Source organism: Macaca fascicularis, chromosome 7 (genome assembly GCF_037993035.2).
Source record: "Macaca fascicularis isolate 582-1 chromosome 7, T2T-MFA8v1.1".
Lineage (NCBI taxonomy): Eukaryota > Metazoa > Chordata > Mammalia > Primates > Cercopithecidae > Macaca > Macaca fascicularis.
Window position 1 is genome coordinate 34,165,071 of NC_088381.1, and position 18,076 is coordinate 34,183,146.

The following is an 18,076-nucleotide window of genomic DNA, read 5'->3' on the forward strand; positions in this document are numbered from 1 at the left end:
AAAGGCCTCCAGCTGGGGTCCAGGGTGGGGCAAAGGAGGCTTGTGGGGCTCTCACCACTGTAAACCAAAAATAAAATTTGAAGGCCCCCCTCAACCGTCTGAATGAACTTCCTCCTCTAGTCCAGGGTCCTCCAAATTTAACCTAAAAGACTGGCTTAGGCCATGATGGGAAGGGGAGGTCAGACATGCCTCATTATGCCCTTCTTTCTTTTAGAATCCAGGAAAAGCTGCACAGCATTTAATATCAACATCTACCTTAAGTCTGATAAGAAACACTTACAACTTACTTTCTCTGAAGCCTGCTAACTGGAGGCTTCATCTATATGATAAAACTTCGGTCTCCACCACTTCTTATGGTAACCTAGATGTTCCTTTAAATCAACTGCCAATCAGAAAAAAATTTAAATCTACCTATAACTTGGAAGCCCATCTTGCCCCACACCTGCTCTGCTTTGAGTTGTCTCACCCTTCTGGATTAAGCCAATGTTTATCTTAAATGTATTTGATTGATGTCTCATGTCTCCCTAAAATGTATAAAACCAAGCTGTGCACCGACTGCCTTGGGCATGTGTTCTCAGCATCTCCTGAGGGCTGTGTGATGGGCCATGGTCACTCATATCTAGCACAGAATACATCTCTTCAATATTTTATGGAGTTTTTTTTTTTTTTTTTTTTTTTTTTTTTGTTGACACCACAGACAACCAACTGACTCGAGGAGCTTACCTATTTCTCATTCAGCCAATGCTGGAGCAGGTTATTAACATCCTTGAAAGCAAGTCTTATACAGAGAAAACTTATTTTGATATACTAATGAATCTGATCTGAATGGACTAGATTGGGGGGATAAAAAAATGGTTGCAATTGTGCTCCCTGGAATAGCTTTGGAGTTTACCTAGATCTTCTGTCTCTTTGGGATGGAGCTGCTTGTGTTAATATAGCATCTTACATAGGATTGAGACAACTTCAATTTCCTATATAAAAAAATCGGGGGAGGGCAGTAGTTTTGGAGGTTATGGGGGTGTTCAAACCTCCCAAGTGATATCTGCTGTGACTGCATGTCTTCCTACTGTTTCCATTGGGATGCATCTCTGGTAGGTGAACTATAACAAGAAACTAAAAGCTGTGTCCAATACTTACTAAACTGTCTTCTTCTCAACAGCTGGGGGAAAGAAAAAAAAAAGTCTTTTCAACAATTTTGCACATTTGGAGATAGGCCTAAAGTGAAGAAGGGAATTTTCAAATTGGTGTGTTGGAAAAGCCGCTGGGCTTTTGGGTTTGAAATCTGGTGCTGTCACTTACTGGTTTTGTGCCCTGGGAATATTTATTTCAGTTTTCATGACTCTTTTTCTACAGGCAAAGTAGAAAATTATAAAAGGTCCTCAACCAGTTTGTACAGCTGCTCCCACTCCCTCATCACCTCTTGTGGGCCTTTGGAAATGTATGTTGGGGGAGACATTTTGGATTTTTGCAATTACTTGGGAGTGCCATGGCACCTAGCAGGCAGAAGCCAGAAACACCAAATGTCTTAACAATGCCTGAGGCAGTGCCACAAATGAAGTCCTGCTCCAAATGCAATGAGCCCCGAAAAGAATTGCTGATTCTAAGGAACCTTCCAACTTTAACATTTCAGGACGTCCCTAAGCTGAGCTAGGAGGCACCACACACAGGCCGGAGTCTCCCAAATCCTGTCCCGCACTCTCCTCTACCTTATTAACGGCCAACTCATCTTTCAGGTTTCGACTTGTATTTCACTTCTCAGAGATACCTTCCCAGGTGCCCACCCCAACGTCACTATTATATTATTATTTGATTCTCCGTCCCTCCGTCCCCCGCGCCAACTCTGTAAACCCCAACTATAACAGAGGACGTGGCTCTTTGTTGACTAACACATAGTGCTTGGTGAGGTCACGCTGGCGCCAAATACTTTTTGTATAAACCTATGAACAGCTGACAACCGGATGAACGCTCACACGAGGGGAAAGGGCGCCAAACCCAGGCGCCGGCGTCCTCCGACGTAATTTCCGTCCTTTAGCGCTCCTCCGGACGCCCCCTTCTCCCGGTCCGTGTTTGTTTCCGGCATTTCAATAAAGCTCGATTCGGCTCGAGGAAGACCCCGTTCTTCCGGGAAAATGGCGACTCCCGCTCGAGCCCCGGAGTCACTGCAGTCCGCGGATCCGGCGCTAGCAGCGGGGCCTGCCGAGGAAGCCGAGTGCCCGCCGCCGCGCCAGCCTCAGCCTGTGCAGAATGTCCTCGCTGCCCCGCGGCTTCGAGCCCCAAGCTCTCGAGGACTTGGGGCAGCGGAGTTTGGTGGAGCTGCGGGAAATGTTGAAGCGCCAGGAGAGACTTTTGCGCAACGAGTAAGCTGGGGTCCCGCGGAGTCTCCGCCAGGCTCCTTCAGCTCGAGCTCCCTGGGCGCTCCCCTCCCCTCCCCCACTCTGTTTCCTTCCCTGGAAGGTGACCTTGCCTCAGTCACATTCGCCTCAGTCCTACGGGCGAGTGGACGGAGGGCTTGCTGTCGCAGAGCCGTGCCTCTTCCTGGCCAGGCACGTAGGCCTGCGAGGATGGCTCGGACTGAACGGCTACTTATTGTTGCAGGCAGTTAGTAGCCCCTCGTTGGTTTTATTTGCCCGGGGACTGTGTTAGTTCCATGAAGCAAGAGTCTTCATTCTAAACCCTTTTGTCGCCCGCACCCCTAACCCATAACAAATTGTCAGCTTCGTCTCTGGATTCTACGCTTACAGGAACCGTAGGAAATGGGAAGAGTGGGATATGAAGAGGCGTTTATTAGGCCGGGAAAGTTCAACCCCCAGTCAGCTGGTTGATTTAACGGATTTTAGCAAGGGAGCCACGTGATAAAAGTGATTTTGTTTTTCAGGCAGCTTTGTTTAGCAGCTTGTTGCAAAAGATGGTTTGAAGGAATAAAAAGCGGGAGACAGTAGATGGCTATTTTCAGAGAGGCTCCCCACGAGACAGTTGTAAGAAAGTGAACTAGGAAGGGATTGGGAGAACTTTTAGGCATAGAGTCATTTAAATGTAGTTGACAGAGATGGCTGAGTTTTCCAATTTGTATGGAAGACCACTAGCAAAAATAGGAATATTCAGGGAGAGGAATAGATCCGTGGTTGATTTTACGTAGGGTGTTCAGAGTTGAGGGGAGAGCGGGACAGACATTTGACTAATTGAAAACCAAACACTTAAAAGCTGGAGAAGTTGTCATTAGGCTCAAGAAAGAGAGAACTCTGGAAAAATATAGAAAACATAGGAATTTCAGCTGTAGAGTGTTGTTAATAGTTGAAATAGTGGGAATGAATGTAGTGTCAAAAAGAACAAAGGACCTAAGATTTTTCTCTCCATTTATTGTATAATTAAAGAAAAGAGAATCAAAAAAGGAACTCTGTCATCTAGCAAAAGGGACAAATAAATAATTGATTGGGATCAAGGCAGGTGTTTTTACCTTGTGAGAATAGGTTTTTAATCTGTAGTAGTGAATTAACTTTTTGGTCTCAGGACTCCTTTATACTTTAAGATTTTTTGACATCCCAAAGAACTATTTTATGTGTTCTGTCTAGTGAAGTTTATTTACTTATCAGAAATACAGCTGAAGTCTTTAAAACATAAGCATACACAAGCACACATTCTATTCTAGAACAATGATGTCATCATATGTCATGTAGCCACTGGAAAACTCCGCCGTACCCATGTGAGAAAATGAGAGGGAAATAACATCTTAGTATTATTATGAAAGTAGTTTTAAAATAATAGGCCCATCCCCACACTCCACCCCATCCCCAAATTGTGGGGATTGCACTTTAATGACTGCTGGTTCTTAGAATGTCTTATGTGATTATTACATGCTTAAAATACTTTTGCCGAAATTCTAATTTGCTGAGACAAATGAGGCATATATTCCCTATTCCAGCATTCCCTTGTTTTTTTGTGCTGTTTGGATAATGACCGTTTTATTTGTTTTATTCCTGTTTTGGGGCAGTTAGAAATCAGATATTTGACTTAAAAATCAGCTTTTCTTTCTTTGAAGATAATGCTTTGCCTTTTTAATGTTATATGTCAAGTTAAAAACATGGCTGTAATGTGTATGTATTCTTTTCCATTTGACAGAAAATTCATTTGCAAATTGCCCGACAAAGGTAAAAAGATCTTTGACTCTGTTGCCAAACTGAAAGCTGCTGTTGCAGAACATGAAGAAGTTAGAAGAAAAAGTGAACTGTTTCACCCTGTTAGTTTAGACTGTAAGCTAAGGCAAAAAGCAATTGCAGAAGTTGATGTGGGTACAGATAAGGCCCAGAATTCTGACCCGATACTTGATACTTCATCACTAGTTCCTGGGTGTTCCTCTGTAGATAATATCAAGTCATCTAAAACAACCTCACAAAACCAGGGACTTGGACATCCTACTCATGAAGGTGATGGAGAGACTCCAGAGGTTGAGTACACAGTGATTAAGGGCCCAGCTTCCAGCAACAGAGACAGGGTACCGTCTTCATCTGAAGCTAGTGAGCATCACCCGCAGCGTCGTGTTTCAAGTCAAGCAGAAGATACTTCCAGCAGCTTTGACAACCTGTTTATTGACAGGTTACAGAGGATCACTATTGCAGACCAAGGTGAACAACAGTCAGAAGAAAACGCAAGTACTAAGAACTTGACAGACCTTTCTAGTGGGACTCAGAAGAAGCCTCATTACATGGAAGTGCTAGAAATGCGAGCCAAAAATCCAGTGCCCCAGCTGCATAAATTTAAAACCAATGTGTAAGTACCATCGGAAACAGGCCTATAACAGGAACATGATATTTGTTAAACTCAAAAAGTTAAGAGAAACTGGGTGTCGTGGTGCTTGCCTGTAGTCCTAGGCTACTCAGGAGGCTGAGGTGGGAAGACAGCTTGAGTCCAGGAGTTGTAGACCAGCTTGGGCAACTTATAATAAGACCTTTTCTCATAAATAAGGAGAATGCTCTAAGTTCCATGGGCTTTGTATGAGAACTACTTGTAGTTAGGAAAGAACATATTGTGGAAACACTGAGACCAGCCTGGCTGGAGTGGAAGGTTCATGCTGAAAAATATTTAGTTTTGAAACTAAGTAATTGACAGGGTCTTAAATAGCACTTGGGGGAATATTAAATTTCAGGACGCTTAGCCAATATTTCATAATAAACACAGAGTTGGAGAGAATTTATTATGACGTCTTTTTTTCAGAACTATTTTTTAGTGTACAGCTCTGATTAGTGTACTATCAAAGTGTACTCTCTTTGATTAGTCTGCGAACTAAGGGTAAAGCAATTGCAGGAGCTGATCGGCTTTCCAGCAAAAATTATTTGTATGCTCACTGAATGTAAGCAAGCAGCAGGTGTTGTGGGGACACAGTGAAGTCAAGATTCTTAAACTTCTTTGCCTTTTTGATGTTATACCTCAAGTTTAAAAACATGGCTGTAATGTATACATGTATAATGTAATACAACACCATGTTCTTCAAGGAGTTTCAGAGCTAGATGAGGACACAAGGTTTACACCCTTGGAAAAGAGTTAAGCTACATAATAACAGTTTCAGGGGGAAGGAAGCTGAGGAGAGTTTGAAAAACTGAAAATAGATTCAGGCAGGATAGGCAAAAACTCTCCTTATCAGTTCCTTGCCATAAATTTGTTTCTGAAATTTCAGGAAAAGTAAAGTCTTTTTGAAAATAATTGCTATTTACTTGCAGCAAATGTAACATTCAACTCAAAAGGTACCTTCCTATACTGTATTTACAAGTATGTAACATCAAATACAAAGTTAAATTACTACTACCTTTCTTTGAAAAACAGAAAATCTCTAGTGAAAAGTGCCTAACACATGCTTCTTTTTTGTTAGACTTTAACTCTACCCCAGCATTCATTTTAACCGCAAAACATTTTATTTCTGCCGTATAGAAAATCAGGATTATACTGCATTAATGTGATCAAGTCATCTCTTGTGTACAGTGAGGTGTCTTTCTTCACTTCCAGGATGACATTTTAGGAAACTAGAACCATCATCTAGTCAATAAATACAACAAAGAATACATTAATCCCAGTTCTGTATTACGGTCATTTAGCTGGGAGTGGGAGAGAGGTAAGGGAATAGTGATGAGGGCTACCAAGAATTCAGGAAGTTGAAGAGACAGGGAGCCTTCTGTATAGTTAGAGGAGAACAGGAAAGACAGGGCTTTGAGGAGTCCTTATGCCATAGACAAGGATTTAGAGGGTTCCATGTGAGAAGTGGCTTGGAGGTTGGAAGGTGGGGTCATTTAGTGTCCTTGGGTCCTTTCTGCTCTTCCTTCTGCATACTCTTCTGGTTTCATGTATCACCTGGATGCTGGAGGCTGACCCCTGTCCACCTCTATCCCAGATCTTCCCAGAACTTTAGGTTTGCATAGCCAATTAACCATGAAACTTGACCACTTGGGTGTTCCTAGGCACCTCAGCTTAATCATGTACAAAGTGGAACTTCTGTTTCTTTCCAAGGTAATTTCCATATTTCTTAATAGGACCACTACGTTCTTTGTTTTCTTCCCCTAAGGTATCTTCCATTTTTCTCATCTCCGTATCTGCTAGCCATGAAGACCTACTTATTTCTTTGATCTTCATCTCTATAATTGTTCTTCATCTTCTGTCGAAGTGAAGACTCTCATCTCTCTCGGGCTATAATTGTGGCCTCTTCTACCTCTAGTCTTAACTACCAGTCAGTCTCCACTGCTGCCAGAGTGAAATTTGTAAGGTGGAAATCTGAATTTGTTACGGAGAACTCTTCATTGCAGTCTGGGCCCAGCCTACTTCCCAGCCTTCTTTCTGGCTGTCTTTTCTGTGTAGCCAGAAAAGCTGAGTCTCTCTACCTTCTGTACTTTCTCTCACTCCCCTTGCTGGGATGCACTTCTTTCCTTATTTAAATGGTAAGCAGTTATTCCAAGACTCTTCAAAGCTTTTTAGAAGCTTTTCTTACAGCCTCCCTGTCTCCCACTAGAACTGGCCATTTCCTAATGTTCCAGTGTATCTTGTTGAGATATCTGCCATAGTACCTCTGGTATTATATTGCACTGAAACTTTACATGTTTCTTTCTTTCTACTGGGCAATAAGCCCTTTTGCAAATGTTCTTTGAATGATACATGAAAAAAAAAAAAGCTCCAGATGAAATACAAGGTTTGAATAAGGAAGGAAAAGGCAAGAGCCTGTGTGCACACAAACACACCCCTGTTTGTTAGAGCAATAAATACTGGTAAACTGCTTACTGTTACCTTTGGAGGAGAGTTAATTGCTGAGGTAAAGGTCATTTGTGTGAATGTTTTAAATGTGTCTACAAATAAAATAGTCTGATTATATAGCACAAGTTTTCCTTTCATCAGGTTACCTTTTCGACAAAATGATTCGTCTAGTCATTGTCAGAAAAGCGGGTCTCCTATTTCCTCAGAAGAGCGGCGGCGCAGGGATAAGCAGCATCTTGATGACATCACAGCAGCTCGGCTTCTACCGCTTCACCATATGCCTACGCAGCTGCTCTCCATAGAAGAATCTTTGGCACTTCAGAAACAACAGAAACAGAATTATGAGGTATTTAGAGTATTATTTTTTTTTCTTGTCTGTTTGTTTGGTGCCTCTTACATAAGCCAGAATTTACTCCAGGTTCAAGGAGGAAGGAATGGAATAGAGGGGATTAGGTGCTTCCATGAGCTCAGACCTATGCCACTAGTTTTCAGAGACCTATGCCATTAGTTTTCAGAGTCATAAAGTTGCTAGAACTGCAGGAAATGGCTAGAGATGATCACAGCTACCTTCAACATGAAAGTGGTGATTTGCCAGGAAATGTGGGGAGACTTGTAGAATTTCATGTCTTGAAGCTCATGTACCTGCCTGTTCCTGTTAGGATAGTAGTAGCATCGCATCTCTCCCTTTCACCTTGTAAAACCCATGTGACAGCTTCTGAGTGGTGGACTGTAACCCAGACCCCTTGTTAGAGAATGAGGAAAATGTAGTTCCCAGGCTTCCATCTCCTGCAGTACAGGGGAGGGCATAGAAGGAGTGGGAGGATAATGTTGTATAGCCAGCAGACAGTGAGACACTGTTTCAGAGCATAATCCGCAGGCCTATGTGAAGAGAAAAAATCTGCTTTTGGCAACTTAATCAATTTTGCATAGCACTTTGTTTCCATGTGTTTTGCATTGAACTTTAAACTTGTATGTTGAGAGTTTGTATACAGAGTAATGGGATGGGAGAAAATAAGTGTGAAGCACCACAGGGGAATAGAAAAGTTTAGAAGTATTTAGTAACAATTTTAGCCTCCAGGAGAACAGTATCCTGTCTCACTTCCTAGGTGTTGCTTAGCTAGATTTTAGTCAGGTACTAGTGTACCAGCCAGTATCACACCAGGCTGTTCAGGAGTTCGAGACCAGCCTGGGAAACATAGCTAGACTCCATCTTTACCAAAAAATTAGCCGGGCATTGTGGCATGCAACTGTGGTCCCAGCTACCCGTGAGACTGAGGTGGGAGGATTGCTTGAGCCCAGGAGGTCGAGGCTGCAGTGAGCTGCAGTCGCACCACTGCACTCTGTATAGTCTGGGTGACAGAGTGAGACCCTGTCTCAAAAAAAACCCAGCAAAACAGGCTGTTAATCTGCCTTGGCTTTTCATAAAAGCCTTGGCATGGATTGGCATTTTCAAGGTGCTCTTTTTCAAAAAACCCATATTTCTTTCTCTCAGTGCATTAAAATTACTGCCTAGTTATGACCGTAGCATTGAGGAAGTATTTATTGTCTCTGGGCTCTTAAATGCCCATCCTAAGATATTTTTAGGTTGAATTAAACCCTTTATCTTTAAATTGGTTTTCTTGGCAGAGGTAATAGCTCCCACTTTTACTTACCCATATTCATGGCTTGAAGAGGAAGACATCAAGAAACTCAAGAAAGCATGAGAAAAGGGAAGAACAGAATTAGGAATGACATTGCCACCTACCATGAGTTGGTGGTGAAGTCCTTAGCAGTTTTTAAGTACTTTGCCAGTGTCTGAAATTTACTTGGACTTTTTATTAGATATTAGTTGCTGTAGGACTTTATTTGGAGAGGAATAGTCAGCTTTTTAGTATTAATTTCTTAATTTTCATTTTGCCATTGAAATGTAATTCCCAAGTCCAGAAGTCATGATTTTTATTAGGGAAGAAGGTTCTGTCAGTTGTAGAAATCTAGACAATATTAATCATTTTTGACATTTGATAGGTCACATTGTTATGTGAGCGTGTATACATGTACATGTGCCCACATATTTAATGCATCTGCATTTATAACTGTTGTTGTGCTAAGCTGATTACTCAGTTTCTTATATAGAGGAATGTATTTCAATGCAATGTTGTATATTAATGGAGGTCAGTAACTTCAACTGTAGCAGGCTGGTGGCTGTCAGAAGCATTACCCAGTTGTGTCTGATAGGGCACAGCCAACAGGCTTGTATTGCCCAAGGGAGCACTCGGTGAGGTGTCAGTACCCCTCATATCGCTGATTCTAGATAACTTCCCATTGAAAAATTGAAGAGATGTGAATGTGTAACTTTTTGCTTTGCTCTTTGTTTTAAAGGAGATGCAAGCAAAGCTCGCAGCGCAAAAATTAGCTGAAAGACTGAATATTAAAATGCGGAGTTATAATCCAGAAGGGGAGTCTTCAGGGAGATACCGAGAAGTAAGGGATGAAGATGACGATTGGTCCTCTGATGAATTCTGAAGATAATCTCCTAAATCACTGACGTTGAGGTGTCATCATCTTACATTAGACTTTCTAACTAGTATCAAGATCAGTGTCAGATATTGTTGAGGAAGTAATTTTATAAAGTTACACAAAGGTAGTTATTAAAAAAAATCCCAGTTTGTCTTTCAGAAGATGACTTTCATGTGCTTGAAAAGTTTAATTTTTGAATATTGTGTTTAACCACATGGTATTAAAATTTTGCAATATATTGTGTATTGGTCTGATATTTTAGTATATAGTAGAACATACTTTTTTTCTTTAAGCCAAATGAAAAGAGAGAACTTTGCTTTTTTCCTTATTCTTAACTATCAAATAGCATTTATTACATGTCTTTCAGTGAAATACTTAGTTCCAGGCACCCAAAATCAATTAGGAAGACATAGTTCCCTTCTCTTTTGGGTAATGAAGGGAGCAGTCTAAAGAATTGTATGCATGTTTGCATGGGGTTATTGAGACATTGGATGTGAAATACTTAGGAAGACATGCATGGAGAATGCTTAACAAATGCTCTTCTCCTTTTTCTGTCTTCCCTTAGGAAGAATGTTCTCTCTCTTCTGATTAGGAAGGAATTCCCTTTTGAGTAGATGCTGGAAGGTGGAAGTTTTTTTTTTTGTTTGTTTGTTTGGTTTGGGTTTTTTTTTTTTTTTAGAGTCTTGCTCTGTCGCCCAGGCTGGAGTGCAATGGGGCACTATCTTGGCTCACTGCAATCTAGGTGGAGGTCTTTTTAAATAACCTCATGTTACTTCAGGCAAATCTGGTACAGGAAAAGTCCAGGCTAACTGAGCTAGGTGAAGGCTTGTGCATCACCTGGCTTGAGTTCCTTGCTGTCACAGATGATAGGTTCATGTACAGAACATTAATGTTTGGTAAGGAAAGCATTTTTTTTGTTATTGTTGTTACAATTGTCAGTACTTTACTTTTTTCCCCCCAAAGAGGCAGATATAGACTGCAGAAACTTCAGTCTCATATATAAATGTTCATGTCATTTTAGAGGATTATATGGTTGTCTCCAGAGAAATTAACTTACATTATCAAAAAATTCTTTGTCTAATGTATTGGAGTCTTTAAAAGTGTTGAAGAATAAAATATTAATTAGAACAACTTCAAATGCTAATGGTGATGTTTTACTGGGACTTAATTAAATACTTTTACTTTTGAAAAAGACTATTCACATTTGCTTCCAGGTGTAGTTATTGCTTTCAGTCCTCACCCACCTCAAGCAAATGTGAAAAGTATACTGACCTAAGAGTCTCATTAGTTTTAGTTCTTAAAACTAATAGTAAATGATTTTGCAGCATAAAATTTGATGTTATTTGTGGAAAGCTGGATGATATGGAAGAGTTCATGTGCCTGCACACACAGTTCCCTGTAATCCTGCCACCTAGGGAGATAACCTCTGTTAACATTTTGATGTTGTGGTTTTACTTATTTTTCTAATCATAGTTATACATTTATTTTCTCAAAAATGCAATCATAATGTACATTGCTTTGTGGTCTGCTCTATGTATTGTCAACATTTTCCCATATTAAGTATCTTGCTTTTTAGATAGCTGTAGGATATTTTATTTCATGGATATACCATAACTTTAAGACTGATTCCCTATTCAGCAATTTGATTATTTATTATAATGTAATCTGTAAATAGTGATGTGATTAACATCTTAAAATAATCACATCTATACAAAATGACTTATTTCCAGAAGAGACCGCTCTAGAAATGAAATTGTTAGGTGAAAGTGTTTTCGAGAATCTTTATATATCACTCACTGCAGAGATCATGTTCATTTACATTCCTATTAGCAATATATCCAACGCTCAGAATTGAAAATTACTACTTAAAATCTTTGGAAATTGAATAATTACAGAAAAGGGCTACATTTAAAATTTGTATTTTTTTTTTATTACTTAGTGAAGGTTGTGTTTTTTTTCCACGTTCATTGGCTATTCTGTATTCATTCTTTTGAGAATTGCTCATTCATATTTTTTCTGTTACCTGGTGAATTTGCTCTTTTCTTGGCTTGTAAGTTCTTAAGAATGTGCGTCCTTTGTCATATATTGTAACTTTTTTTTAGCCTTGTCATTTAACATAGTTTGTGATATTTTAGTGTAGAAGTTGTTTTCTTTAGGAGTCTACCTTTGTATATGTGCTTGAAACTATTTTTGTAATCCAAGAATGGATAAATGTCCTTTTCTTCTTCTAGTATTTTCTTATTTCACTTCTACACCTGTCTTTAAAAGGAATTTAAATTTTGTTTATATACATTAACTAAATCAGTACAAGTTTGGGGTGAAAAGGAAATTTTTAATCCATCTCAAATGTATTTGGGTATATTATATAAGGTAGGGATTTGATTTTATTTCAAAGAGTTTACCAATTGGTTCAGTATCTGAAACCACCATTTCCCCTCTGATTCGTAATGCTATTTTTATAGAATATTAAATTCTTATGTCTTTTGTATCTTAGGCCAATTTCTGGGCCTTCTGGGTTTTTTCCACACTGTCAATAATTATCGCTTTAATTGGTGTTAATATTTGGAAGTACAGGTTCTCCCTTGTTCTTTTAAATTTTGTGAAATATAACCTACAAATAAGTACTTAAAACAGAGTTTAATGGGTAAAGCAACAGCTGTGTAATCACAAACCAGATGCAGAGGAGGTCCTGCCAGCACTCCAAAATCTCCTTTTGTCCCCTCTTGACACTCACTCTTTCCCCCAGAGGTAACTATTCTGACTTAAATTCTCCCTTTGTCCTTTTAAGAATTATTTTACCAGTTATGTGTGTAACAATATGGTTTACGTTTTGCTCACTTTTGACTTACATAAAAATAGAATATTGTATGTTGTGTTTGGTGTCTTTCAACATTGCATGTAAGATTCATGTCACATGGTGTGTTTCATTCATTTTCATTGCTGTGTAATGTGCCATTTCATTAGTACCACTATTATTCCACTTTGATGAGTACTTTGAGATTTTCAGTTTTTGTCTATTATAAGTAATGCTTCAGTGAGCATCTTTGTGCACATAAACATGTTTCCATAGAATGTGTACCTAGGAGTGGAATTGCTCAGTTATAAGATATGCATACCTTTAAAATTTTATATTCCCTCCTCTGCTTCCATGATGTGTGAGTGCTTGTTCATCAACACTTGGTGTTGCCAGATTTTAACTTTAGCCAATATGATGTTTATATAGTAGGCGTTCATTGTGTGTGTGTGTTTCTGTCTTCTGAGATGGAGTCTCGCTCTGTCACCCAGGCTGGAGTTCAGTTGTGTGATCTTGGCTCACTGCAACCTCTGCCTCCTGGGTTCAAATGATTCTCCTGCTTCAGCCTCCCGAGTAGCTGGGACTATAGGCGCATGCCACCACGCCCAGCTAATTTTTTGTATTTTTAGTAGAGACGGGGTTTCACTGTGTTAGCCAGGATGGTCTTGATCTCCTGACCTCATGATCTGCCTGCCTCCGCCTCCCAAAGTGCTGAGATTACAGGTGTGTGCCACCACCCCCGACCTCATTGTGGTTTTATTTTACCTTTCCCTGATTAGAAATGGCATATGAGCATTTGTTATGTTTATTGGGCACTGGATTTCTTCTTTTGAAAAGTGCCCATTCAAGTCTTTTTTTTGTTTGTTTGTTTGTTTGTTTTTTGTTTTTTTTTTAAGAGAGAGTTGTTCTGTTGCCCAGGCTGGGTTGGGGTGCAGTGGCATGGTCACAGCTGACTGTAACCTCTAACTCCTGGGCTCAAGGGATACTTCTGCCTCAGCCTCCTGGGTAGCTGACGTTACAGGCAGGAGCCACCACACTGGCCTCCATTCGAGTTTTTTGTTTTTCCATTGTGTTGTGTCAGCTGTTTTTTTTTTCTCATTGATTTGTAGGATATATTCTGGATACTAATCCTTGGTATTCAATCAAATTTGGTATTTGGTTGGCTTTGTTGGAAATGTCTTCTCCTTTTGGGGGATTATTTTTCATTCTCTCTCTCTTTTTTTTTTTTTTTTTTTTCCAGAGATGGGGTCTCACTATATTGCTCAGGCTGGTCTTAAACTCCTGAGCTCAAGTGATCCACCTCAGTCTCCTGAAGTGCTGGGATTATAGGCGTGATCCACCACATTCCAGCCCTTATTCTCTTCTTGATGACTGATAAATTCTTAATTTTAATGGCAAATCTATCTTTTATGTTTAGTGCCTTTTGTGGCTTGTTTTAAGGACTTTTCCTGTCCTGAAGTCATGAAGATAATCTTTTATCTTTAAAAATCTTTATAGTTAAAAGATGGTTTATAATGTTGCCTTTCATGTTAGGTCTTTGATTCCACCTGGAAGATATTCATGACTGTGTGAGGGAGGGGTCCTTCTGGACAGCCCTGGTGCTAGCACGGAGTGCAAACACGGTCATTCCCAGCTGCTCCTCCTTGCTCTCCTGCCATGAATCAAGCATCTGTATATGTCTGTGTTACCTTCTGGATTCGCTCTTCAGTTCCATTAACCCATTTGTGCTAATATTCCATTGCCTTGTTTATGATAGCTTAATGATAAGGCTGGGACAAGACCCACCATCTTACTCTTCAAAGTGCCTTGGGAATTTTTAGCCCTTTGCCTTTTCATATAAATTTTAGAATCAGCTTGTCATGTTCCATACACACAAAATCCTTGGTAGTGCAAATTCTTTCTCGTTCATTTTCAAAAATACGTTTGATATTCTGTCATTAACTTTTCTAACAATTTATATATTGAAATTTAGGAGATAGGGGATTTGGACCTTTGCCCTTGATTAAAGTATACTTACTCTCTATGCTGATGACTATTTTTAGTTTCTTTGAGTTGAATAGAAAATTCAAAATGCTGTTTTATGTGAATACCTGATGTATTGTGTAGTTTTGACTGAGGAAAAGCGGAAGAGAAAGAATTTTTTAAAAAGTCACATTTAGGTTTAAACTGGGAAAATGGAATGAATGCAGTAGTTGTGAACTCTTGCCTTCAATTTTCAAGCGACTATGTCTAGGGAAGGAAGGAAGCGCTAAAGCTTGGGGCTTAACCTGAGACGTGGAAGACATTATGAGGATTAATCTCATTATATAATAGTCATCTATAGGAGTGATAATTCTTCATTTTCACAGGACCTGTCTGTAATCCACATCGCATTTTCTGGGGAGCCAGGCTGTGAGCTAATGCGGAAGGTAGTTTGTGGGATTTTCTCAGTTTCCTATAACTGGGAGGTTGAGGTGATTTGCTCAAGGTCACTTAGAGCCAGCTAAGAAAAGAACCCAGCACTCAAGATTTTAGGCCCTTGACTGCATGGCCTTGCAGGTGAATACCACAAATCAAGGCTGCATTCTGGCTTTAACATGTGCTAACGCCAGACAAGAGCTCAAATTACTCTGGGGTGTTTGTCAGGTCTCCATGACATTTTACAAGACAGCTTTTTTCTTCTGATTTTTTTTATTTGCAATGTTTTGTTTTTAATCATCTTACGGCTGTGTGATCATTTCAGTCACGGCTGGAATCTTCACTCCTCCTTCCTTGATGGTCTGCTGCATACAACTTTTCAGGAGAAGAGATACAAGGTAAAGTAAAGTGTCATAGGCTTTACTCAGAGGACCAGGTCTATCTGGCAGTTTAGCCTTCCCAGGCTTAATGACACAGTTTGTAACACTAAAAGTTGTTAGGACAAAAATAATTCTGTCTTTGCACACAAAAAGTTGGGAATGCCTGTGCCAAATAAATAAAAGGATTATATATCCAGCTTTTATGGGGAGCATATAGTCATTTAAAAAATATGGCAAATCACATTATTGGCTAGCTGCTTGCTAAAGGGGGATGGGGTGGAGGAGTTTCTTAAAGCTATTATTTTAATTTCTGGCTAAAGTGAGGAAGCTTTGATACTGGGCTGATGAAATAAACCTAGTGTTGGATAATACTGAACCAGAGCCAGACCACAAATCAGACGCGATTCTGAAAGTACAGCATAAAAGCCTGAACAATTAAATATGATCTATTACTTCCCAGATGGTTTTAGAAAACTTGGAATTTAAAAAAGGCAAAAAAATTAAAAAAAGAGGGTAAGCCACTGGAATAGCATTAGATTATTAGATTTAGGATTTAAATACCACTATTTCCTTTGAATCCAGTGGGAAGTTATGTACTCTCTTGACTATTAAGTCTGTAAGATGAGGTCAGTGACCCCTTATCTAATGTATGGGGTATGTTTTAAGAGAACAAAATTTCAAAGTGTGGTCTTTATAGAGCATTTTGAGGTTTAAAAGAGATTCTATATGAAAACCTTATTGTAACGATGGTAACAATTATGATTGAAGTAGTTTAGGGGGTACCTTTGGCCATATGAAGTAAAATGTTTTAAAATCACCACCATATGAAACTTTTAATTTAGTGTTAAAATTAACTGAGAACAATAGGGACTCCCTAAAAAAGCTATTTTGACAAGGGGAAATTAGGACATTGAGCTAAGGAGAGATCCAACTTCATATGGAAAAATTTCACATTATTAAGGCAAAAGAATGAGAGTTGTAAATCAAGTCCTTATTTAGAGCATACAGAAATACTCCTTAAAAGAGGGAGACTCAGCTCAGTGCTTATAAATTTTGTCCAAAAATATTGCTAGTAAATATATCAGTTTTCCTAATCAGTACCACATATATTTGTATTGAATTAAATAGCTTTTCTAGTGATTGTGTTATAAAAATGAAAGCATATCTTCTGTCAATTATTTAGATTTTCAATAAAGAAGATTTTTTCTCCCCTTTAGTTACTCTTAGTGGAGTAAAAATAAAGCACCATTAGAAACACCGTAACTGGCAACAGAAAACAAATCTTATATTGAATTAACATCTTCAGTTTTTAGGGAAGGAAGGAAGCTTAGTTATTTGTTCCAAACCCTATAAATGAAGAAACTGAGGCACAGAGAAGCATGGAGACTTGCTATGGTTGGGCAGCTGGTTCTGACACGGCCAATTTTTTTCTTTCCTAGGCCAATGCTCTTTGATTAATATGGAGTCATCTCATAATTAACACATTTTTATAAAATTACTGAAAAAGTGCAGTGCCAGCAATCTAGTTTCTAATTTTAAAATTATGGATGTTTTTAAAGATAGTCATAACTATTGCAGCTGGGTCCGGTACTATAATTTTCTTGAACCAGGGTAATGTGCTGCCCATTATTTATAAGCATGACCCCCTTTTTCCTTTTCACTCCTGACTTGGTCTATTTCGAATGTGCCCATTTTCACACCTCTTCCTTTCCGTCTTCAGTAGTTCCACTTCCGTCAGCCTACAGAAACTTCTCACCCGTCCTTCTGAGACTCTTAGTCTTTTATCAGCATCCAAGGGTAACAACGGTCTTGGGGTCTGAACAGTATAGCTGACTAATTGGCATCAATCAACTCTTATCAATATCTCGGTGAATATCAGTTTATTAGATGATTTTTTTCATCAAGGAAGATAGGGCTTAAAGCAATGGTAATGGAACAGGCAAGTTTTTTGGGGGGTGGAGGATGGTGGGAGAGAAGAGAGAAAACGGAAAATGAAAGAGGAGAAGGACAAGGAATAGGAAGCAGCCTGGAGGTGCCCTGAACAGCCAAAGGGTAGCAAGAAAGCATAATTTGGAAGAGTTGTCTATCACACTGTCAACTCCTCCCTTCCCATTTTCTCTCAAATCCACTTAAATTTTAAGTATTTACTCCAAACATTCTCCTGAAAAAGCTTTTGTCAAGGTCACCAGTGACCTTCATGCTGCTAAGTTCAATAATCAATTTCCAGTCCTTTTTCTTGACCCCTCAGCAGTTTTTGACATAGGTGATCTCTCCCTCTTTCATGAAACATTTTATTTTATTTTATTTTTTTCTGGTTTCTGGAAAACCACTTCTGGGAGGTACAGGCATACTTCATTTTATTTATATTTCCCTTGATTATGCTTCTCAGATAAGGCATTTTTTTTTTTTTTTTTAACCAGTTGAAGGTTTGTGGCAACCCTGGGTCAATCAAGTATATTGGCACCAGTTCTTCCAACAATATGTGCTCACTTTATGTATTGTGTCACACTGTCACATTTTGGTAATTCCTGCAATATTTCAAATGTTTTCATTATTATTATGTCTCTCCATGATCTTGGATGTTACCTTTGTAATTGTTTTGAGGTGCCATGAACCATTCCCCTATCAGATGGTGAATTTAATTGAGAAATAAATACTTGTGTATGTTCTGACTGCCCCGCTCAGTGGCCATTCCCCCAACTCTCTCCCTCTCCATTGGTCTTCCTATTCCCTGAGACACAACAATACTGAATTTAGGTCAATTAATAACCCTACAATGGCC

General features: G+C 39.3%; 1 protein-coding gene across 1 annotated transcript; it reads left to right on the plus strand.

The window, feature by feature from the left end:
- Positions 1–2,115: 2,115 nt before the first annotated feature.
- On the plus strand, positions 2,116–10,861 carry POLR2M (RNA polymerase II subunit M). Its single transcript, XM_005559644.4, has 4 exons — positions 2,116–2,357; positions 4,117–4,764; positions 7,369–7,573; positions 9,586–10,861. Exons 1-4 carry the CDS (start codon positions 2,245–2,247, stop codon positions 9,727–9,729), a joined length of 1,110 nt encoding a protein of 369 aa, XP_005559701.2. The 5' UTR covers positions 2,116–2,244; the 3' UTR covers positions 9,730–10,861.
- Positions 10,862–18,076: the final 7,215 nt, after the last annotated feature.